Source organism: Cutaneotrichosporon cavernicola, assembly GCF_030864355.1.
Source record: "Cutaneotrichosporon cavernicola HIS019 DNA, chromosome: 5".
Lineage (NCBI taxonomy): Eukaryota > Fungi > Basidiomycota > Tremellomycetes > Trichosporonales > Trichosporonaceae > Cutaneotrichosporon > Cutaneotrichosporon cavernicola.
In genome coordinates this window covers 2,114,077-2,136,494 of record NC_083397.1, presented here as the reverse complement: position 1 = coordinate 2,136,494, position 22,418 = coordinate 2,114,077, and the positions used below count along the sequence as shown (strand labels likewise).

The window sequence follows — 22,418 nt, the reverse complement described above, 5'->3', positions numbered from 1 at the left end:
AATCCGAAAATCAAGAATGCTGATTAGAGAAGATGGCTTATGTGACGTCTTGATAATGTCATGGCAGAAAACCAGAAGACAAAGACCAGAAGACAGGACAGGCCTCGCTTGGCTTCGCTTCCATCCTACTTGCCAAGCTCTCAACTGAGATTGTCACTCGAGTTCCTTCCTGTTCCGAGCTTTTGAGCTCTCCGGCTTACGAAACACGGCTCAACCGCCCCAGTCCATGAATCTCTGGGCACAACCCCATGGGCTTATGCCGCATATCACAGATCCGTCCAAGAAAGCACCCTAGGACAAACGGCACATACAGGATACAAGCGCCTTGAATTCCGCATTGCCTGATTAGCTGAGCGGGGCAATTTTTCGCCGACTTGACGCCTGTTCCGCCCGATTCAACACAACCTTGTCACAACCGGGCGGAACGGTATCAGGAGAAATCAGGATCAATCAGGATCAATCAGATTCAATCAGGAAACCCTCCTTTGGTCTCAACCTCTCTCGTTGCGCTAAAGAGCTAAAGAGGCCCTACAGAGCACCGGGGTTAAAGCCTTTTCGTGCGCACAAGCTGGCAACACGAATCACCGCCTTTATCAAGGTCAAAGCCTCCAATTTCAAGCGGGGCTAGCGGGGGCCAAAGATTTCGCACACGAGATGCATTGATATTACCTCGAATGAGAGGAACGTTTCCCCCCCAAACAAACTCACCATGTCTGCTGTCCGCCAACGTCTGGAAAAGGTCGCAAGCCAGAAGGAGAAGAAGGTGTCGGTTGACGAGAGCGAGCTCCCCGCCGACCGCAAGTGAGTTCTTTTTGCAAGATACACAGCTGACAACAGGTTCGTCGTGCCCAACTTTACCAACAAGCAACTGCTCGATGCCATTCCGTGAGTGTCGGACGGGACCGAGCTAGAAACGGATATTCTACCACTCCGATCGTTATCATAGCCTTTTCAACTCGACCTCATGCCCATCACTCCCCAAACCCTGTCGTCGCCACTAACCCCAGCGCGCACTGCTACGAGCGCTCGCTTTTCCGCTCGTCAGTGACCCTCGTCACTGACGTGGCTATTGTCGGTACCCTCGTGTACGGCGCGTACCACATCGAGGACGCGCTCTCGTACCTCAACCTCGCCGAGCTCCCGACCAAGGCGCTCCGCATCGCTCTTTGGACGACGTACTGCATTGTGTGCTCGTTCTGGGGCACTGGTCTTTGGGTCGTTGGGTGAGCATTTTTCCGGTGCCGGGCCTGAAGAATACAAACACTTACACTAGTCACGAGTGCGGCCACCAGGCGTTCTCGACAAGCAAGACTATCAACAACTTTATCGGGTGGATTGTACACTCGTGCCTCCTCGTTCCGTACCACGCGTGGCGTATCTCGCACTCGCGCCACCACGCATCGACGGGCAGCCTTACCCGTGATGAGGTGTTTGTTCCCCACACGCGCTCGGAACGCGGTCTCCCCAAGCCCGCGACCGAGGACGAGTTTATCGGCATTAACGTCCCCGAGGAATCGCAGAGCTTGATCGCCGAGGTTCTCGACCACGTCCCGGCCGCCATGTTCTGGACTGCCATGTACCAGGTCGCCGGTTTCCCACTTTACCTGATCATGAACGCGGCCGGCCAGAAGCGGTACCCTAAGACGACCAACCACTTTTTCCCGTCGTCGGTCATCTTCCGCCCTAGCCACTACTGGCAGATCATCTGGTCTGACATTGGTCTTGTTCTCGTTCTTGCCGGCCTCACTTACTGGGCCAAGATGCGCAGCTTTACGGAAATGTTCCTCGTCTACGGCATCCCCTACCTCCTCGTCAACTCTTGGATTGTCATGATCACCTACCTCCAGCACACGGACCCTACTATTCCCCACTACTCTGATTCGCTGTGGACCTTCCCCCGCGGTGCGCTCTGCACTATCGACCGCACTTTCCTTGGTCCTATTGGAGCTTGGGCGGTCCACGGTCTGTGCGAGACGCACGTTCTCCACCACGTCTGCTCCAAGATTCCCCACTACCACGCCTGGGAGGCGACAGAGGCACTCAAGGCCTTCATTGGTGACCACTACCAGCGTTCCGAGGAGAACATGCTCGTGTCGCTGTGGAAGAGTCACCGTGAGTGCCTCTTCATCGAGGACGGCGCCGACATTGCATTCTACAAAAACTACCGTGGCCAGGCACAGCGCTGGGGCGTCGTCCAGCCCCCTGCCGACTCTGGTGTCGAGCTTTCCAGCTAACCGGGTTGGGCGAGCGGCCGTACATGGATGGCCACCAACCCACGAAAAGTGTCTCGTAGACAATACATAGGGCTTAGACACATAGAGATGTAGACTCATTCAACTGGCCACAATCACGGGATGAACGTGTGGCTCGGAGACCGGCTCGGAGACCGAAGGACCGGAGCGGAAAATCGACCCGAGAATAGTTACAAACGCAAATTGCCCGGCGGGCAGGACATTACCAATCACTTTTATTTTGAGACCCGTCATCCTACGTGATAGCGACGTGCGGATCTGGCTGGATCTGGCTACGTGAATGTTAGCCAGGAGGTAGAGGCTTACGTGAATGTTAGCCAGGAGGTAGAGGCTCGGCCTTGTTTGGGCACGCGTTCTTTGAGGATATGAGATGACAACGTAATAAAAAAAAACGCAACAGCGGCGTCAACTATAAAGAGACGACGTGAGCTGACCTCGCCAGTGGCAACAAGCTCACGCTCACGCACGCACTTGCACACCTCACACACCTCCACAACCACAACCACCTCGACCCATCAACCCGTCAAGCCACCAACCACCCTACCCCACAATTTTATCCCTACCCCACACCCTACCCCACACCCTAGCCTGACACCATGACCCGCCCAGTCCTCGTCACCGGCGCGTCCGGCAAACAAGGCGGCGCGGTCGTCCAAGCACTCCTCGACCAGCCGGACGACATTGTCATTCTGGCCGTAACGCGCAACCCCGACTCTGCGTCGGCCCAGAAACTCGCTGCCCACGGCGTAAAGCTCGTCAAGGGCGACTTGGACAACGTCCCGGCCATCTTTGAAGCTGCGAAGGCCATCTCGCCCACCGGCAAGATCTGGGGTGTCTTCAGTGTCCAAGCCACATCGCTGACCACGGACGCCGTAAACATCGAATCCAACGCCGAGGTCAAGCAGGGCATCGCGCTCATCGACCAAGCCGTCCAAGCCGGTGTCACGCATTTCGTCTACTCGTCCGTCGACCGGGGAGGCGAGGAGAGGAGCTGGGAAAACCCGACCGACGTACCCCATTTCCGCACAAAGGCAATCATCGAGACCCATCTTCGCGACACAGGCTCGAATATGACATGGGCGATTCTGAGGCCGGCGATTTTCATGGATAACATCACGCCAGACATGGTGGGGAAGGGGATTATGACGTCGGTTCGCGACGTCATGGGCGATAAGAAGATGCCGTGGATAGCGGTCAAGGATATCGGGTTTTTTGGGGCGATGCTGTTGCGCGATCCCAAGACTTGGAATGGTCGGGCATTATCTCTCGGAAGTGACGCGGTCAACTTTGATGAAATCAACAAGACGTTCCGCAAGGTTACGGGACAAGACGTGCCGACGACATATAGTTTTATCGCAACGGGAATGCGATGGGCCCTCACGGATATGGGCAAGATGTTTGCGTGGTTCAAGCGCGACGGATACAACGTCGACTCGAAAGAGCTCAAGCGTCTCCATCCAGGCATGCTTGACCTTGAAGCATGGTTACGAACCCAGAGCGCGTGGAAGACCAAGTAGTATTTGTATTTGTACGCTGCTTGACAATGCAGATGGAAACGTCATTGCGCCCTCTTCGATGCCTCATAAACCAACTCGTCGTAGCCTATCTCCCACACCATGGTCAAGTACGGCTCTTATACACTGGACGCACCGCCGCCTTTCCAAGGCACATGGCGCGCGATCGTCGACCGCCTGTACTACCACTTCCACTTTGTGCGCCTGTACGTGTCCTCGAATCAGAACTCAGAACTAATGGAATCCAGCTGGCGTGTGGCGACTGCGGCGAAATCGTGCTGCGGCCGGGCGGCGAGAGCTACCTCTTCATGAGATGCCGCCGCCACCGGGGATTCTACGACGGCTTCTGTCCCTTCGTGGGCCAGCGGTATATCTTTGACGACGGGGGAATGCATATGCGCCGCGTCAATAACCAGATCAAGGGGGAGGGGGAGGGGGAGGAACAGGAAGAAAAGAAACGCTCCCTCAGCGTCCCGTTCTGCCTCTCGCCCGAACCCATGGCAGAGCCTCCCATGTATGTCCCGAGTTCCCAGAGCTGACCAAAGCACAAATACCACCCGGGACGTAGCCGGGACAGACGCATACCAGATCACAAACCACCTCGACTCGGCGCGTTCTTTCTCCGGCCCGCTACATCAAGAGACGAGAGGCACAGCAGCGCTTATCGACCCGTTTCCGTTCCAGCCAGCACCTAACACGTCCATCCCCGTTACTATGCCGCCAGATCTTCCGTCCCAGACGCAGAGTGGTCTACACGACAGTGAAGACAAGTCGAACACAAGCGTCCCTGGTACGCGGCAGCCTCCAGCGCTCCACGCCAACCCCCCCGCCACCAGCACGCGCGAAGCAGCTGGCGCCTTCAACACCCTCGCAACACACCTGGCTCGAGTAGACACAGATACACAGGCGGCCATCGCTCAGGCACACACCATCTCTTTGATGCAGCGTGAGTTGGAGACCATGCGCGTGGCGATGGGCCGCCTACGTGCGGAGCGCAGCCGTTTACTTGCTTTCCGGGAGAGTATCTTTGACATGTTTGGGCTAGATGATCCCGAGGAGTGGACTGTGTAGTTGGTTTGATGTTATCGTATAAAGAAGCAGCAAGTCGGATTTGGCCGATTCAGGCACATGGTTGGAAGGTACAGGCACCATCTCAATGAGACGTTTTCCAAGTCACGTGTCACGTGTTGATTCCGCTTCGACCCACGCAATGTCCATGACGATCTGGTTCTTGATACTCCCACTCCACTGCCAAGCCCACCTTGAGCTGACCACTCCGCCACAGCCCCGACATGACGTGGATTGTGACGATAGAGCGCTCTTGGAAGCGGAACCGGACGTGGACGCGGGGGTGGGGAACCCACCCCCACCATCTGAACATCTGACCAAGTGACAACGACGCCACGTCTGGCAGATTTCACTGGCCACCTGGCTGATTTTCACTGGCCACCTGGCAGATTTCACTGGCCACCTGGCACCAAGTTCCAAGTTACCCGAATGCCCTGCTCAGCTCCATGCCATTTCTCCCTTTGTGCACGGACCTTTGGTGGCGACTGATAAAATTCTTCCAGCCCCGCAAGCGTGGGACATTGGCTGTCCCCAACGAGAGCCAATCCACGCCGCGCCGTTGCATCGCCCACGTTTGTCACCACCCACTATGACCGCGGGGCCCATCTCGGACAGATGAACAGTAGAACGTGTGATGGTGGTGTCGTGGGGCGGCCTCTGTTATCTGGCTCACAAAGTTGCGATGACGCCCCAGCAAGGCCTGATAACCGGTGGGCGATTCGGGTCTGGAGGTGGCGTGGGCCAGTCATGCCAATCCGGCCGACTGCGCTTGCCGACCGTGCACCATCGGTTCCTTTGACGCAACTTTGACGCAACTGTGCAAGCCACGGTTCCTTTTTGCGTCTTTGGCCTCGTCTTGGGCCTCTGGTGCTATGCTTGCTCTTTCAACATGACGAACATGACGAACATGACGCTCAGCTGATGCCGTTGCCACGTGGGTCGGGTGAGAGTTGGAGCTGTCATGGAAATGTAAGAAGAGTCGCATCCAAGTCAGGCACGGCTAGTCGGGTTAATACGGGTAAAAGGGATTGTAATAGCAGGGAGAAGCGTGGGTTAAACAGTCATCCCCACAACTTTGAGACTTGTCTGTATCAAGTCTCTTAGTAGATAGATTTGGACCATGGGAGTTGCGTGGGTGATTAGAGCCGTGCCCTACATAAAAGCACATGATCCATCAACCTACAACCATCTTCCTCCATCTACACCCTCAGTCACCTCCTCTCTCTCTCTCTCACTCCACTCTCTCAAGCACGACTTGACGCCGCGCCTTGACTCGCAAACCCCTCGCAAACCTCTCCTTTGAAAACTCGAGTGGCACAACCCCAACTCGTCCATACCGCCACACGCGCACACCCGCCACCATGTCCGCTTCAACAAAGCAGGCAGCGACGCCAGTCGCTCAGGCCTCGGGCAAGCCGGTCGCTAACATGATCGACCCCGAGCGCGACGACTTTCTCGTCCCCGACAACTATGTCACTCGTACCGTGGAGAACATGAAGATGCTCCCGCCCGTGACATGGCGTAACCTCCACAAGAACATCCAGTGGATTTCGTTCCTCGCCCTGACCATCCCCCCCGCCATGGCCATTTACGGTCTACTTACCACCCCCTTCCAACTCAAGACGTTCATTTGGTCGGTCGTCTACTACTTTATCACTGGTCTCGGTATCACTGCCGGTTACCACCGTCTTTGGGCTCACCGCTCCTACAACGCCTCCAAGCCACTCCAGTACTTCCTCGCACTTGCTGGCGCCGGTTCCGTCCAGGGCTCAATCAAGTGGTGGTCGCGCGGCCACCGCGCTCACCACCGCTACACCGACACCAAGCTTGACCCCTACTCGGCTCACGAGGGCTTCTGGCACGCTCACATGGGCTGGATGCTCGTCAAGCCTCGCGGCAAGATTGGAGTCGCCGACGTCTCGGACCTGAGCAAGAACTCGGTTGTCCGTTGGCAGCACAACAACTACGTCTCCCTCCTCTTCTTCATGGGCCTCATCTTCCCGACTCTTGTCGCTGGCCTCGGTTGGGGAGACTGGTGGGGCGGACTCTTCTTCGCCGGTGCCGGTCGCCTCGTGTTTGTTCACCACTCGACCTTCTGCGTAAACTCGCTTGCCCACTGGCTCGGTGAGACCCCCTTTGACAACAAGCACACCCCCAAGGACCACTTTATCACTGCGCTTGTCACTGTCGGCGAGGGCTACCACAACTTCCACCACCAGTTCCCTATGGACTTCCGTAACGCCATCAAGTGGTGGCAGTACGACCCCACCAAGTGGTTCATCTGGACTATGGCTCAGCTTGGCCTCGCCTCGCACCTCAAGAAGTTCCCCGACAACGAGATCCGCAAGGGCCAGTACACCATGAAGCTTATCAAGCTCCAGGAGCAGTCTGAGCAGCTCGAGTGGCCCAAGCACGCCAACGACCTTCCCATCATTTCGTGGGAGGACTTCCAGGCCGAGTCCAAGACACGTGCCCTCATCGCCGTCCACGGCTTCATCCACGACTGCACTTCGTTCACTGAGGACCACCCCGGAGGCGCGCACCTCATCAAGCGCGCTATCGGTACCGACTCGACCACAGCCTTCTTCGGCGGTGTTTACGACCACTCGAACGCCGCACACAACCTTCTCGCCATGATGCGTGTCGGTGTCCTCGACGGCGGCATGGAGGTTGAGCACCTCAAGGTCGGCCGCCTCACCCGCTCCAACTCTGCCGACTCGCTCATCTCGTCTGCTTCATCCATGTCAGCCTCGTCCATTCTCTCCGAGGTCGAGGACATGGACAAGCCCGAGCGCAAGCCCGTCTACCAGCCGGTCGCACAGGTCTCCAACCCTTGGACTCTTGCTGTTCCACCCTCGGAGAAGTACCGCATCATCCGCAGCTCGCCCGAGATCCGGCCTGGGCTTGTTTCGCGCGTCCAGAGCGCCGCCTCGCCTTAAAAAGCACATTGTGCTAAGCCAAAATGGCGCGCCCCGGTCCAATCACTAGAGATTGTGCATACCATCCTAGGAGAAGCGAGGTCAAGACGACGACAAGGACCGCTGGCTGTAACGTGTTCGCATTACCTATCAACATCTGCATCGTAACATCACATGTCCTTGTCCAGGACTCTCCATCGCTTTTATAGCACCTTCTTTTTGTATCACGACTGCTCTTTGAGCAATGCAATCTAGTGTGAAAGAATGATGTCGTCGCGTGATGAATGAATCATGAGGAATCAGCGTATTGTCTACATTATACTAGTAGCTGCTAGATGCGCCACATGCGCTACATGCCCTTCATTCATTATCACTGTGTCACTCTCATTCTCATTCTCATTTTCATTCTCACTCCACGGCCGACAGAGTCTGGTAGTAGTCTCATTCCAGGGCTGCTTGAAGAAATCCCTGCAGTGTGAGAATAACAAACAGAAATATCTAGAAATGACGTCAGGCACAATCCATCAAGATCCGTCGCGCTGGCTATTATTATTCCTTCCTTTTGCTTTGTAACACCGCTGTCTACTTTACTCTCAATGTTCGTCCGCGGCGCCATCGCGACGCGACGGCTGCTACAGCCCCATGCGGCACACTCGCTACCCTCTTTTGCGCGGAGCTTCACGTCGACCCAGCTCGGCCTGTCACCATTCGCCCCGCTCGCCCTCTCCCGTGCGCGCGTCCCGACTCTGTCCCGTTTCCAGCCACTCTTCCAGTCCCGGTTCTCCAGCTCCTCCTCTGGCCCCTCTGACCCCTCTGGTCCCTCTGATCCCTCCAAGCCGCCCCGCACGAAATGGAAGTATTCGCGACACGGCCTAATGTCACCTACGTTTGCGCAAAACCACCCATGGATCGCCAGCGTCGTGCGCCTCTGCATGGCCGTGCTGGTTGGCTGTACAGTTCTCGTCCTCATCGTACTCGTCCACGACGCCTTCACCTATAACCAGAAACATCTTGATCGCGTCCCCGTCAACCCTCTCGCGCTGTCGCCTCGCCGCGGCGGACCCAAGAATCTTCCCATCATCGAGGTCAACATCGACGACAAGGAGAGCGACGAAAAGTCGAAATGCTCTGGCAAGCCACGCCTCGTCATTATTGGCGGCGGGTGGGGCGTGGGTTTTCATATGGGAATGTGCTGATCCAAGGCCGTGAGCATCCTCAAGACGCTCCCTCCCACGGCTTATAATGTGACCTTGATTGCGCCCGACAACTATTTCTGCTTTACTCCCCTCCTTCCCTCGGCATGTGTTGGTACTGTGGAAGTGCGCACGATTGTTGAGCCTCTGCGCCGCCTCATCGCTCGTGTTCATGGTCATTTCTTGCAGGGATCAGCGATAGATGTCGAGATGTCCGAACGGCTGCTCGAGGTTGAGGTACCCACTGCTGAGGGACCTATGCGCGGGTACGTCCCGTACGATAAGCTTGTGATTGCCGTCGGATCAAAGTCGAACGAACACGGCGTCAAGGGCCTCGAACATTGTTATCAGCTCAAGACGATTCCCGACGCCCAAGCCATTCGCCGCCGGATCATGAGTGCGTCTCATGTCCCTACTAAGGAGAGCTGACCCAAGCCAACCTCGAGATGGCGGCACTGCCCACGACCACGCCTGCACAGCGCAAGCAACTGCTCTCGTTCGTTGTTTGTGGCGGCGGCCCGACCGGCGTCGAGTTCGCCGCAGAGCTCTCGGACATGCTCAACGAGGATGTGCTCAACTACGTGAGCTACGAGCTACCTTGGATTGCTCAAAGCTCACACCAGTACCCCAAGCTCCTGAAGGACGACATGTCCGTCACCATCATCCAGAGCCGCGACCACATTCTGAACACGTACTCGGAGAAGATCTCAGAGTACGCCGAAAAGCACTTCAAGCGCGAGGATATTGATGTCGTTACGAATGCGCGTGTTGTCGAGGTGACAGACAGCTGTGTCCGCATCACGGTCAGGGGTCACGATGGCGAATTGACCGAGAAGGAGGTCCCGGCCAGCCTTGTACTGTGGAGCACGGGCATTGGTGAGGTCTTCATGTTCATGTGGCAGCTGACACCAGCGATGCAGCCGTTCACCCGGCGGATGGTGGAAAAGTTGCCAAACCAGTTCAACAGCAAGGCTGTGCAGGTTGACCCGTTCCTCCGTGTTGAGGGTGCGCCGAAGGGCTCCATCTACGCGATCGGCGACGCGTCGACAATCCACCTGAATATGCTGGCGGACCTGCTGCTGATCTGGGAAAAGTTTGACGACAACCGCGACGACAAGCTGACCTACGACGAGTGGGAGCTCATGGCCAAGCACATCCAGAAGAAGTATCCCGTCACGTCCGAGTACCTTGCCGAGATGTGAGTTGGCAGGGATTCATTGCTTACCTTAGCCGCGACGTTTTCACCGAGTTTGACAAGGAGGAGCGCGGCCACCTGTCGCTCAACCAGGTCGCCGACATGTTCGTCAAGATGACGTCCAAGGTGACTGTGCTCCCTGCCACTGCACAGGTCGCCGCACAACAGGGCGAGTACCTTGGCCGTCTATTTGGCAAGATGGAGCGTAAGAGAGAGACGCTCGAGGTCGAGGACATTGACGAGCTCGACGACGTGGAACATTACCACCCCTTCAAGTTCCTCAACCTTGGGTCGCTGGCGTATATTGGCAACTCTGCGGCATTCGATGTCGGCGGGTACGGCAGCGCCGGAGGCCTGGTGGCCATGTACGCCTGGCGCTCGGTGTACTGGAGCATGCAGGTATCGATGCGGTCGCGCTTCATGCTCATGCTGGATTGGGTCAAGCGCGGTCTATTCGGGCGCGACCTGTCCAAGTTTTAGCTGTTTCTGTTGATAGACTAGATGAGGATACATGATCTATGACTTGTGCGTCGTCCATCGGGGCTGTCCTCTAGGCGTCGGCTTCAACTTTCGATCCATCTCTCGAATGGCCTTTTCGACTGTCTCGCAGATGTCCTTGAACGGCGCATCGTGAATGGACGGATGGAGCACAAAGCTATAAACCCGATTGTGGTTGAGGGGCGGCACGTCGTCGGACCGATTAATAACGAGTTTCAATGCCTGCAAAAAGCGTGCGCGACACCGTCGTCGCTCGACGCTCAAGGTACTAACGCGTGCCTTTGACGCGAGGACAAACACGCGCGCACTGCCTGGGGTCGGGAACACGAACCCTGTGCCCGCGCGAGCGTCGTTACTTCTGCGTGCCAGATGCTCGCGTTCACGAGAATTGGCAGCCATGCCATCGGGGAATACGCCGGCATGGAGCGGCGGGACGAAAGGGGGTGGAAAGAGGGCGCCGCCACCAGGAACATGCGAGGCGGGCATCGAGGTGCCGATGAATAACGGGTAGCGCACCGAGATCCTCTCGGTCCGCCGGGACGTCGCCGCCGTGATCGTGTTGTCAAAGTCTGCCGGGAGGGGGAAGAACTGATGTCAGCGCTTCTTTCTCTCCCCCCACACACCGACCTTGACATCCTCCTTCTTCAAGGGCGGGAGATTACTCGTATCGACATCCCGCCACGTCCTCGCTTTCCCCTCCCTCCGCCCCCGGTCCGCCAACACCGGCACATGCCCCTCCACCCTCGTATCTGTCTCTGCAATCTCGAAATCCCCCGCCTCATCCGCCATGACTGCCGCTTGGAAAGCATCCACATGCCCGCGCCCCGTCACGAGATGCGACAGTATCCCCGGCCGGACCGCCGACATCGTGCCCTCCCTCTTCCTCTTATTGGTTTCGTCATGCCGAGGCAGATCCCGTGTGCGATGGTACTCGTATCCCGCCTCGCCCTTTGGCGGGGTTCGGCCAGATAAGTCTGATGCGGGCCGGCCCGCGCGACCGCGCCAGTTGGTCGTGACTTTGAATACGGGGCGGGACGTAGGGTCGGCGATTATTGGGCGGGAGGGGGGCGTGGTGTCGGAACGAAAGTTGGATGGGGGCCGCGAGGCAGAGGCAGAGGCGGAGGAAGAGGAAGAGGAAGAGGGGGAAGGGGAAGGGCGAAAGACGCGGGGGTCGACAGAGTATTGGCGCGCATGGGGAGGGCGACGGAGAGGGCGCGCGCGACGCAGACTCAGACTCAGCATGGTGTTGGAGTGAGAGAGTACATTTCGACAGACATTTCTCTGACCTCCACTCAGCAAGTCGCAGTGACGCTCATTTTCCGATCTCCGTTCACAGCATTGTTCAAATCACGTGACTCGGTCTGATCGTATGAAGGTAACATTACTAATCCAGGTTACTACAGTACTAGTCTAATGCTCTACGCCGACAACACGGCCCTCGCGGCGGCGAGTACCGCCTCGGTCCTCGCTGCGCGGGCGAGCATATCGCTTGCCATGGCACGCACGCTCTCCTGCCTCTGCCTATCTCTGACTTGAATGACATCGAGCACATGCTCCAATTCATGTGTGTTGGCGAACAGGACACTCGCTCGGAGACCCGTATCGACGACGTCGGATTCGGGCAGTGGGTCCAGCGGGAGACTGAGGCTCGAGGGTGGTCTCGACACGCGTCTTGGACGGCAAGAGGAAGAGGGAGAACGCAGGGTGGATAGGCTCGGCGTGTATGGCGAGGGGTAAGGGGGTTGGGGTGGTCGGCAGGGGGAGAATGCGCCAGTCCTCGGACGCGGGTGTGACGACGAGGGCGAGTCTGCCCGTGTGGGAGGCGAGTAACATACTTGGAAGTGGCTCGGCGTGACTCGTGGTGGCGGGGACGCACTAGGCGAAGGCGTAGCGCCGGGCGGGAGGGGTGGGAGAGGGCGCGACTCGTACAACTTGTACGAGGGGGGATACATGTTGGGTTGGGGGGTGGGGCTGGGTTGGGGGGGGAGGGGGGCCGTTGTGGTCGTTGTGGTCGTCGTCGTCGTCGTTGTGGTCGTGGTCGTAGAGCTCGTTGTATGGCTGTGCAGCACAAGATAAGTAGAATCAGAATCAGAATAAGAGTCAGAATCAGAATAAGAGTCAGAATCAATGAGATGATTTTCGCCCGGTACAGCACGTCGATGCGACGCCGTTGTGCGGGTTGCTGAGCGGCGACGCGGCGGAGATGACAGAGATGAGGACATTAGGTGAGGTGAGGTAAGCGGTTACGAGGGGCCGCCCTGTTCTCGTCATGAAGGGTGGGTGGAGGGAGGGAGGAGCGAGGAGGAGACGGCAACAGGTGGGAGATCCAAGGTAAGAGACAGGTCGAGATCCGAGATCGGAAACAAAAAGGGGTCGTTAGTAGGTCTGAAAAAGTGGCAAGATCACACAATGTGAGGTACAGTGCAAGACGGCATGACTTGTACTCTACGCACCCGTACACCACCAGAGTGCACTGGCAGCGACAGTACAGCAGACTTCGACAATGTTTTTACAATGTGAGCAGCAGGGACGACACGAATGTCTCATGTCCTGAGGGCGCTAGCCTTGCGCGGTCACCGATCACCAACAACAAGCGGTGACTGCCGCCGTCCCAGCCGCCACGCCAATCACCGAGCTAATGCTAACAATGCATACGCGAAAAACTAGTACAACAGGTCGACCTCTTCGACGCGATATGATATGGCCCGGGCCAACGGTCTGGCTATGTAATGGTCGCCCAAGGCAAAACGGCACTGGTGAGACAGGCGAGACCACCCCTACTCCTTCTCCTGGATAAAATACTCGGTCGCAAACATGGGCTCGGACCGTAACCGGCTGTCGCGCACTACGCCGTGCACGTGTAAGAAAAGCTTCGGGAACTTTGTCGTGAAATAGTTCAGGAAGCCCGCCGGGAGCGCGCCCATGTGCTTCTGCGCGCTAGGGTCCATGTCCTGGTAGTGGTGCTTCTTGTTGCGCATCGCCCGCAATAAGTCGCGCACACTCTCACCCCTGTACTTGCGGTACTTGCCAAGGCTCGAGGTGAACACCCGGTCCATCTTCGAGTACCAGTTCTTGCCGACGACCTGGTCGGCATTTTTCTCGAGCAGCGCGAGCGTCGTCTCCTCAGGCTCCATGATTTCGAAACGATCCGACGCGTCACACAGGAATGCTAGGCGCTTGGCTGATGTCCAGAAGAACGGGTGGATCAGGCATTCAGATGTGTCCGGCCGCTCGCTCGGCTCGGCCGAAAGAAGCTGCCCGATCAGGTGCTGCGCCTCAACCCCTTCCTCCCCGAGGATTGACAAGTGCTCCATGTTGACGGCATCGCCCTTGACAATGTTGGCCTCGCGGTTGTACGTCTCGCCGTACGGGTGCTCGCCACTCATCAGGATCCAGAAGTAGAGACAGCCAAGGGCGAAGAGGTCAACGGCCTTGGTCAGGCGCGCGCGCGGCACTCCCTTGACAACCTCGCTGCCGTCCGACATGACCAGTAGGTCCGGGAGCGAACCGGTTGATGACGCGGTACTGCCTGTCGAGCCACAGGATAGGACAGGGTCGAAACCCTCGTTGAGCTTGACCTGTCCACGAATGCACTCTGGTGCACGCCACCCGAGTGAGCCAGCGAGGTTGTTGGCTGTGGGCGCGAACGACGACTGGCCCTGCTCCAACCGACGAGCAAGTCCAAAATCGGACACTAACATGCGCAACGAACCATTCTTGGCCTTTGATACTAGGACATTTCTGCCACGTCAGCGTGACTGATTTTCCACAACCAAAAAAAAAAAAACACACTGTGGTTTGATATCGCGGTGGATAATCTTCATGCTGTGCAGGTGCTTCACACCAGAGGTGATCTGCTGCAACGCCTTCTTGTGGTCCAGGGCTGAAGCAAGCTCGAGGAAGCTATTGGGCGTCTCGATCAAGTCAGCCAGGGACGCCTGGCAGAGGTCCAGCGCAATGTACAGGAAATTGTCTCGCCGTTCCTGACAGTAGTCTGTGACGTGTCAGCATCTCCTCCAACCGAAAAACTCACATCTGATCACGTTCGGGTGGTCATCACTGGCCTGCAGGAGCTTGACCTCCTGGCTGGCGAGACGGACAAAGTCGGAAAGCAGGCGCTTGACAGCGACAGGCCGTCCTCCCCATGTACCCTTGAGAACGACAGTGCCATGCGAGCCGTAGCCGATGACCGTGTCAGAAATGGCCAGGCGCTCCTGCTCGTCCTGCAGCGCCGGGGTTGACAGTGAACGAGGAATTGCTGGAAGAGGCTTCTCCACCATCACGAATGCAGTGCCATTGCTGCCATAGCCGTTTGACAGGATACCGCCGTTAGGTCCGCTCGAGAAGCTCAACCCGTTAGGGCGCTCGTCCGCAGTGACGTCGCCCTTGTCCTCGTCATCGTCGTCGCCATCGTCGTCGTCTCTGTCGAGCTGGGGCCCGACCGAATTGCGGCGCTTCTTCTTGCCGCGCACACGACGACGAGTGCCTTTCTTCTTCGGAGGTGTAGAGCCCTCGGCAGGCGTAGCAGAGCCTGTGTCTGGCAAACCTTCAAAACGAACACCTGTCGTAACCGAACCTTTCTCACTGCTGGTGGCTGAGAGGAGAGATGCAGTCTCGTCAGTCTTGGCACTCGAGTTGGCTAATGCCGTCGCCTTGGTGAAGGCCCAACGGTAGATGCCGATGCCTAACCAGAAGACGGCAATAACCTCCAAGATGACAAGCCACCACCATTTGAAGACCCAGCCGCTGGCCACTCCCAACAGCGCCTCTGATGGCGGAGGTGGGATTGTCGACGACGCTGCGCGAGGGGGGTCGATGAGGTATCGCGTTATGTGGTGCTCGTCCTCTGGCACATCTTGAATGCTGTCGCCGTCCATCAGTGGGAACGAGCCATTGATAAGGGTGCCAGGGCGCGGAGCGTGCGCAAAGTGGATCAGGGGATATGAGTTTGAGGACTGAGCGAAGAGCAGGGGACGGGGACTCTTAGGTGCTGCCAGCTTGGGCGCCTTGGAAACATGATTGTCCAGTGTCGAGTCAAATGGCACACTGCCAATATAGGTGGTGGGCGGCTTCCTCAGTAGTTCCTCGTAGCGTTCTCGCTTCGGATCGCCCTCATCGGGTGCCATCAGTAAACTGGCGAGCTCGACCTTTGGCTGGGGAACGATCACGGGGTTGGACGAGTGGCTCGATGTGGACAGGACGACATCGTACACAGCCACCCTACAAAGTCAGCTCTGCGCAAAGCGCCGCAGCATGCAATCGGCGGTGCCTTGGCCCCCCAAACTTACCCAACGGATCCGAGGTCGGTGTACCACCGCTGGCCCTGACCGTTCTGGACGCCAATACAGTCCCCATCAAAGCCTAGTTCGATGCGGATGCGGCCCTCGTCGGCCCAACTCTGGCGTCCAGTGCGAGCCCAGAAGTCGGCGACCGTACGGTCATACGAATTGGGCTGGTAAGTCGAGTATGTGATCTCCTGCACACCACGGTTCCAGGCAGCAGACATGGTCGCCGTCACCGAAGGTTTGTCAACGGCCGTCGGTGGCGCATGGATCATGAGCTTGTAGTCGGTGCGTCCGATGAACAAAGTGTCACGCGGGCGGCCCTCGAGGTCGTCGAGAATGTCATTATCGCAGACGCTCTGCACCGGAGGCGTGTCGAACGGGCCACGGGCGTTGAAACAGTCGAGCTGCTGGCCCGTGCGCAGGTCGAGCGAGAGGAGAGATGTTTCCTTGATGCCTGTGAAGATGCGGTTGGGTGAGTGGGGAAAGGTGAACGGCGCTAGTTCGATACTGCGAGAAAAGTCAGCCGGCGGTTGCGCTCGTGCGGGAAGGGCGTGCACACGACCGTGCACAAGGCCCATTATCAACTCACAGCTGCTCAACAGAGTAGGGCAGTTTGCGGACCTTGGGCATGCCTTTAGACCCCTCGTTCTCGCCTTCAAAGACGTAGAGGTTGCCACTCACAGGCTCGACAATGTACTCGACATCGTCTCGCCGCCCGTATATGCCGCCACCGACGAGGGGTTCAACGCCATCGCGTAGCGTCCACTTGACCTCGCCGGTTTCGCGGTCAATGGCATGTAGGGCCCCATCAATGGTGGAGACGAGGGCGAAAGGGAGGACGTCGACCTCAAAGTCATCTTGTTGTGATGGGGCAAGGATAGGAGAGTGAGGGGGTGGAAGGATGGGAGCCGAGGAAGCAGACGACCTCCTCCTGACGGAGCGAGGGAGGCCGACGGCGAGGGGCTGTTGTGCGGGTGATGGAGTTTGAGATGGGGAACGGGGTGCTGCTGCTGCTGCGGGAAAGTCTGGGTGTTGTATTGCGACGACGAGACCGATGAGCAAAGTTGCAATGAACCCCAACACCAAAGAGGTGTGATGGAGCATGGCTAGATTCGTCGAGGCAGTAGAGAGAGTGTGGGGTTTGGGTTGTGTTTTGGTGGGTGCGAGACAATAGGAACGGAACTGAGCTTTGATGTTGGTAAGGCTAAGGCTGGCTGCGGCGCGAGCACCGAGCGCGCATTGCTAGACGGGTCAAGAGTCTTAAAGAATGCGAGTCTGTTGGATTGATGGGTAGATGAATGAAAAGGGTGTTTAGCGCGATGAGGGAGAAGGAATACACGGTCCGAGAGTAGTTTGTAGGGACTGCGGCGGGCGGCGCTGGGAAGGTCGAGGTCAACGCGAAGCTTGAAAGTTGGGGGCGGTGAAGCTGGGGCCTGGTTGTTGTAGGTGCGGGGGGAGAGACAGTAGTTCGTGAGGGGGGGACGTGAAAAGGAGACTGGTCGTGATTTGATTTTCGATTGAGCGCGTTGTCGTCGTTGGGGGTTTGTTGGTTGTGTGAGTGTAGCGCTGAAGAATGACGAGTGACAAAGGATAAAGGAAGAGTCGAAAGAGTAGTTTGAATGAGAATGAGAATGATGGTGGGATATCTGGATTGGATTGAGAGAAGAACGGGATGGTAAAAAGAGACTACTAGATTGAATGTGTCAGTGTTATAGGAGGGTTAATCAGGAATACAAAAAAGGGAGCGATGAGTTGAATGTGCGATGTGAATGTTACTAGAATATAATCCAAAGGTTCAGACTAAGACAGGGGCTTATGGTGCGCATCTGAATATGTTCACCTTGTTCAGGTATTCCGGCGTCAGGCGTTCAGGTGTTCAGGGAAAAGCCATTGACATGACGGGTACATCATTCCGCTCAATACAAACTTTGTAATTCACACTCTTCTAAGGCACGCCCATTCTAACTGCCTACAAAAATACACGTTATAAATACCTTTATCCTTTATCACGGAGATTCAAATCTACTCCGTCCCCCTCAGATTTCCAGAATTAACTACACTACACCACACCAGCTTCCACTCACCAAACACATCTCATCACTACAAAAATGTCGTCCAAGCAGCGAGGGACGAAACGCGCCGCTGAGGCGCCAGCCTCGGGACCCAAGAACAAGAGCTTCAAGCCTTCTGGAGGCAAGGATTTCCGTGGCAAGCCGGGCACAAAGCCTGCTGGCAAGTTTGGCAAGCCGGATGGCAAGTTTGGCAAGCCCGCCGGCAAGTTTGACAAGCCCGCTGGCAAGTTTGGCAAGCCCGCAGGCAGGTTTGACAAGCCTGGCCAGCCGAACAAGTTTGGCAAGCCCGCCGGCAAGCCGGCCAAGAAGGAGGACGAGCCGGCACGCCGTAAGCGCCCGGTAACGCAGGGCGGTGGTGACGAGGACGTCGACATGTCCGGCGACGAGGGCGACGACTTTGAGGAGCAGGGTGAGGGCGAGGTTGAGGGCGAGGGCGAGGGCGAGGGCGAGGCTGTACCGGAGGAGAAGCGTGGCAAGATGAGCAAGACCGAGCGTGCGGCACTTCACGCCGCCCAGCCGCACCGCAAGACTCTACTTCCGTCGCACGCTCTCCTCACCGAGACCCTCCTTCCGCTATGGGAGACTGCGCGGCGTCTCGAAATGCCCAAGGACGAACGGACGGCTGCGATCACAGCCTTGTGGGAAGCGGTACAGGGCCACGCGCTCGAGATCTCGCGCGGCCACAAGGGCGGTCGTATCCTCCAGACCGTATGTCCATCTTTTAGATATAGCTGACCCAGATTGTCAAATATGGTGGTAAGGAGGAGAGACTTGGCGTCGCTATGGAGTTGCAGCCCAAGTGGAGGGAGATGATGGAGTCCAAGTACTCCAAGTTTTTGATGGGCAAACTTATTCGCTACTGCCCGTCTATCCGCCCGCTTCTCGTTCCGGTCATTGCCAAGAATCTCGGTAGTCTGCTCTCCCACGCCGACGCGGTACAGCCCATCTCGGACTTTTACGACCTGTGGGCGTCGGCAAAGGAACGGCGTGGTCTGGTTCGCGGCTTCTATCCCCGCGAAGTGGAGCTCTTTGATGGTGGAAAGGAAGGCGATTTCCCCGGTCTCGAGGGCGCCCTCGAAACCACCGGCGAGAGTGGACGTCTTCGTGTTCTCGAAGGAATCGAGAAGGTGGTCACTGAAATCTTTAATGCAACACAGAAAACCGCCCTCGCTCAACCCATCTTCCACCGCCTCGTATCGGAATACCTCACTTGCATCTACCGGTTCCTCCCCGCCGAAGACGCTGGCAAGAAGATGCACGAGCTCCTCGACGTTGCTCTCGAAAGTCTCCCTGAAATCGTTCACACCAAGGACGGGAGCGCGGTCGTGCGTGACCTCCTCGTCCGCGGAAATACAAAGGACCGTAAATCCATTCTCCAGCATTTGAGGAAGCACGTTTCGGCAATTGCAAAGGACGCCGACGCCCAGCTTGTCCTCTTCACGGCATTCGACGTGGTCGACGACACGAAACTCATGTCCAAAGCCTTCGTCTCGGATGTCGTTGGTCTGGCCCACGAGTTGGCCCAGGACAAGAACGGACGCAGGGCTGTCCTCTATCTCGTCGTCCCCACTGCGTCGAGGCACTTCCTCCCGTCGACTCTGGCGAGTCTTGCCACCGCAGCCCAAACCGCCAAGGACATCGGCACGTCCAAGAAGGACCCGGTTGTGCGCCGGCGCGAAATCCTCTCCGCCGCCTCGCCCGGTCTCCTCACCCTGGTCGCTGACAAGGCGGAGGAGATGGTGCGTGACCCCGGCTCTGGGCTTCTTGTTACCGAAATCCTCCTGCACACTTCAGGCGACAAGAGCGCGGCCATCGAGGCTCTCACCGCACCCCTCGCGACTCCTTATGGTGACGAACACGTCCTCCACCTCCCCCACGCCACGCGGACATACAAGACTCTCCTGTCTGGCGGCCACTTTTCGCAGGCCACAAAGGCCATCGACGTCGTCGCTCCCGAGCTTGGGTCGGCAATGGGCGTGTCGATGTGGCGCGCAATCTCACAGCACGAGGGTAACGCCATCCAGGTCGCTGCTGGCGCGCCGTTTGTCATGGTCGAGCTCCTCGCTGCAATCCAGGGATCCGAGGTGGCGGATGAGGCCAAGGCCACCCTTACGAGTGCCGAGGCGATTGAGGCGGTCGAGGCCAGTGAGATGAAGGGCGCTAATGTGCTCCTGGAGCGGATTCAGGCGCTGTAGAGGGGTGGATAGATTTCTGTTTCTGTATAACATGCATTTCAGGTAGACATTGATGATGTGCTCACAGCTTGTTCGCAACATGTTAGAGGGTAGCCAGTGGTAGAGCATACGGGCTGGTGCGAGTTTCGTTCATCCACACCGACCAGATTAGTCGATGAAAGTTGACCGACTTCCCATGACGTCGCAGTGCCTGCAGGATCTTGACGAACTCTCCTCACATACTCACCGTTCAGTCCCCTCCTCGTGCTGCTCATGCTTACTCGCTCACTCGCTCACTCGTTACTGTACAACAATGCATACGTTGCCTAGAGTGTCACAATAGGCTATAATGGACAAGTTGGACGCTCCGGTTTCGATCTTCTGACGAACTGTCCTCCGCGGCGCAATGGGGGTAAGAGTATCAATGGGGTAGGGATGGGGATTACAAATGGGCGTGGATGATCGGGCGCGTAGGCCGCGAACGATAGTAAAGCGGGTCAAGCGGCTCGTCCTTGTACCCGAACGGGTCGACGGTAACCGGTGGCGCCCCGTCCGGGCGCTTGTTGATCTCGCCGCGGAGCATGATGCCGAGGCCCTTGGCGCCGCGTCCAACGGTGAGGAACTGGTCGATCGGCGGCGAAGGCTGGGCATGCAGGCGCGTCAGCGTCTTGTGCCACCGCAGCTGCTGGGTCAGCTGGGCGAGGAGGGCGTTGCCCGGCGGTCCGCAGAGTGGGCGCGTCGTGATCGGGTCGAGGATTATCGGGCCGCCCTCCTTTGCAGGGCCAAAGTAGGCGCGGTTGAGCACCTCTGCAAATTTGGGGACGGCATGCGCCATGAGCTTTGTGTGGAAGGGGCAGGGGAGCGTGACGTCCATGACTGGGTTGGCGATCGTCATGGCCTGTAGGCGGTCGATGAGTTGCTCGACAGCCATGTACGTCCCCGTCACCATTAGAACCTTGGACGAGTTGATAATGCTCGCCTCGGCCCAGTCGCGGTTGCCCTCGAATTCCCACTCATGCTGCAGACCGTGCACCTCGTCCAGGATAAGCTGCATAGCGCGACGGCGTCGCTCGGGCTCGTCGGGAGTCTCGGCGAGCGGGTCGTCAAAGGGGACAAACATCGACGGCGACGAGAGCGAGTGGTAGCTGCGTGCAGATAAGGCGGTCGTGACGAAGCGGCTCGATGAGCCGCCACTGCCCGGTGGGGAACAGGGGAGCGAGGCGTAGATGCGCTGGCGTCAGTACAAGCAATTTAGAACCGAGTCAAACCACTCACAGCAAGGCGGACGCCATCTTGCAGGTCAAGGCGCCCAGCCGCGACCAGCGCGGTCAGAGTACCGACGAACCCGTGGCCAGCGAGGAATTGTGTGCCCTCTGGAAGGAGGGAAGATGAGCCCGAGCGTTCCTGCATGTTAGTTGTCGGCCGGGTGAACCGAGAAAGCCGGTGCTCACCTGCTCAGATGCGAGGATGGCAATAGTCGACGTGAGGATAAAGCTAGCGGTCACGTCTGGGCGTGCCATGAGCTCGTCCTGCCGTTAGTTGGGTCTACTCTTAGGCCCTCACGAGATTACGCCCCTCGACCCAGCCGCGAAGCCATCCGCGGATACCGTGCCCGCCGCCGCCCTGGAGCAGTCCCGCGAACTCGTCCATGTTATCGGGAAAGTATCCCATCGTCGCATCGGGAGTGAGGAGGGCCTCGCTGGCTTTCTCCCAGATGTCGAGCGACGAGGTGGTTGGAGCTTGAGGCGTGTGGGGATACGAGCCCTAGGGTTAGTGGGGCCTGGTGCGGAGCTGCAACATTCAGGTTGCCTGAATTGCCGTCGCAACAGCTTCCGAACTTACGAGGCCAGCAAAGACGAGCGCTTTTCGGGTAGGCGTGGCGACGGTAGAGCTAGGCTTGAGCCAGGTAAGCCAGTCGGTGTTGGCTGCCGAAGTGGAGGCACGCCGGCCGCCACGGGGGTCGGCGGGTGGTCCGGGAGGGAAGAGGCGAACAGAGAAGGCGCGAGTGTGAGTGGGTTGGGCCAAGGTTGGAGCCAAGGGTTGCCGCCTAGGCCTCGCTGCGGCGAGGGTGCGTGATCTGATCATGTTTGTGGAGAGATGAATAGTGGAAACGAAAAAGAGATGAAGATGGAGTTGGATGACATGTAATTGGGAAGGGAAGGAGGTGAAGGTGAGCAAGGTGGGGTGAGAGCGGAATGTCACTGGACAACTTGATATCATTTGATCACCTGAGGTAACTTAGTAAAGGA

General features: G+C 57.7%; 9 protein-coding genes across 9 annotated transcripts; 6 read left to right on the top strand and 3 right to left on the bottom strand.

The window, feature by feature from the left end:
- Positions 1-709: 709 nt before the first annotated feature.
- CcaverHIS019_0508550 (uncharacterized protein) lies at positions 710-2,234 on the top strand (the record flags this gene model as incomplete). Its single annotated transcript, XM_060602060.1, has 4 exons — positions 710-801; positions 838-885; positions 1,008-1,223; positions 1,274-2,234. The coding sequence occupies 4 exons, from the start codon at positions 710-712 to the stop codon at positions 2,232-2,234; spliced, it is 1,317 nt and encodes a 438-aa protein (XP_060458492.1).
- A 614-nt stretch (positions 2,235-2,848) lies between these two features.
- On the top strand, positions 2,849-3,769 carry CcaverHIS019_0508540 (uncharacterized protein; the record flags this gene model as incomplete). The annotated part of the gene is made up of 1 exon (XM_060602059.1): positions 2,849-3,769. The coding sequence occupies one exon, from the start codon at positions 2,849-2,851 to the stop codon at positions 3,767-3,769; it is 921 nt and encodes a 306-aa protein (XP_060458491.1).
- A 99-nt stretch (positions 3,770-3,868) lies between these two features.
- On the top strand, positions 3,869-4,837 carry CcaverHIS019_0508530 (uncharacterized protein; the record flags this gene model as incomplete). Its single annotated transcript, XM_060602058.1, has 3 exons — positions 3,869-3,972; positions 3,999-4,280; positions 4,312-4,837. The coding sequence occupies 3 exons, from the start codon at positions 3,869-3,871 to the stop codon at positions 4,835-4,837; spliced, it is 912 nt and encodes a 303-aa protein (XP_060458490.1).
- Positions 4,838-6,195: 1,358 nt separating this feature from the next.
- Positions 6,196-7,773, top strand: OLE1 (uncharacterized protein; the record flags this gene model as incomplete). The annotated part of the gene is made up of 1 exon (XM_060602057.1): positions 6,196-7,773. One exon carries the CDS (start codon positions 6,196-6,198, stop codon positions 7,771-7,773), a length of 1,578 nt encoding a protein of 525 aa, XP_060458489.1.
- Positions 7,774-8,348: 575 nt separating this feature from the next.
- On the top strand, positions 8,349-10,620 carry CcaverHIS019_0508510 (uncharacterized protein; the record flags this gene model as incomplete). The annotated part of the gene is made up of 6 exons (XM_060602056.1): positions 8,349-8,921; positions 8,955-9,342; positions 9,381-9,526; positions 9,569-9,821; positions 9,858-10,143; positions 10,176-10,620. 6 exons carry the CDS (start codon positions 8,349-8,351, stop codon positions 10,618-10,620), a joined length of 2,091 nt encoding a protein of 696 aa, XP_060458488.1.
- Positions 10,621-10,656: 36 nt separating this feature from the next.
- On the bottom strand, positions 10,657-11,427 carry CcaverHIS019_0508500 (uncharacterized protein; the record flags this gene model as incomplete). The annotated part of the gene is made up of 2 exons (XM_060602054.1): positions 10,657-11,226; positions 11,266-11,427. The coding sequence occupies 2 exons, from the start codon at positions 11,425-11,427 to the stop codon at positions 10,657-10,659; spliced, it is 732 nt and encodes a 243-aa protein (XP_060458487.1).
- A 1,988-nt stretch (positions 11,428-13,415) lies between these two features.
- IRE1 (uncharacterized protein) lies at positions 13,416-17,027 on the bottom strand (the record flags this gene model as incomplete). Its single annotated transcript, XM_060602053.1, has 5 exons — positions 13,416-14,379; positions 14,431-14,632; positions 14,672-15,858; positions 15,927-16,430; positions 16,513-17,027. 5 exons carry the CDS (start codon positions 17,025-17,027, stop codon positions 13,416-13,418), a joined length of 3,372 nt encoding a protein of 1,123 aa, XP_060458486.1.
- Positions 17,028-18,031: 1,004 nt separating this feature from the next.
- Positions 18,032-20,190, top strand: puf6 (uncharacterized protein; the record flags this gene model as incomplete). Its single annotated transcript, XM_060602052.1, has 2 exons — positions 18,032-18,703; positions 18,736-20,190. 2 exons carry the CDS (start codon positions 18,032-18,034, stop codon positions 20,188-20,190), a joined length of 2,127 nt encoding a protein of 708 aa, XP_060458485.1.
- A 421-nt stretch (positions 20,191-20,611) lies between these two features.
- CcaverHIS019_0508470 (uncharacterized protein) lies at positions 20,612-22,254 on the bottom strand (the record flags this gene model as incomplete). Its single annotated transcript, XM_060602051.1, has 5 exons — positions 20,612-21,400; positions 21,445-21,573; positions 21,621-21,698; positions 21,733-21,933; positions 22,012-22,254. 5 exons carry the CDS (start codon positions 22,252-22,254, stop codon positions 20,612-20,614), a joined length of 1,440 nt encoding a protein of 479 aa, XP_060458484.1.
- Positions 22,255-22,418: the final 164 nt, after the last annotated feature.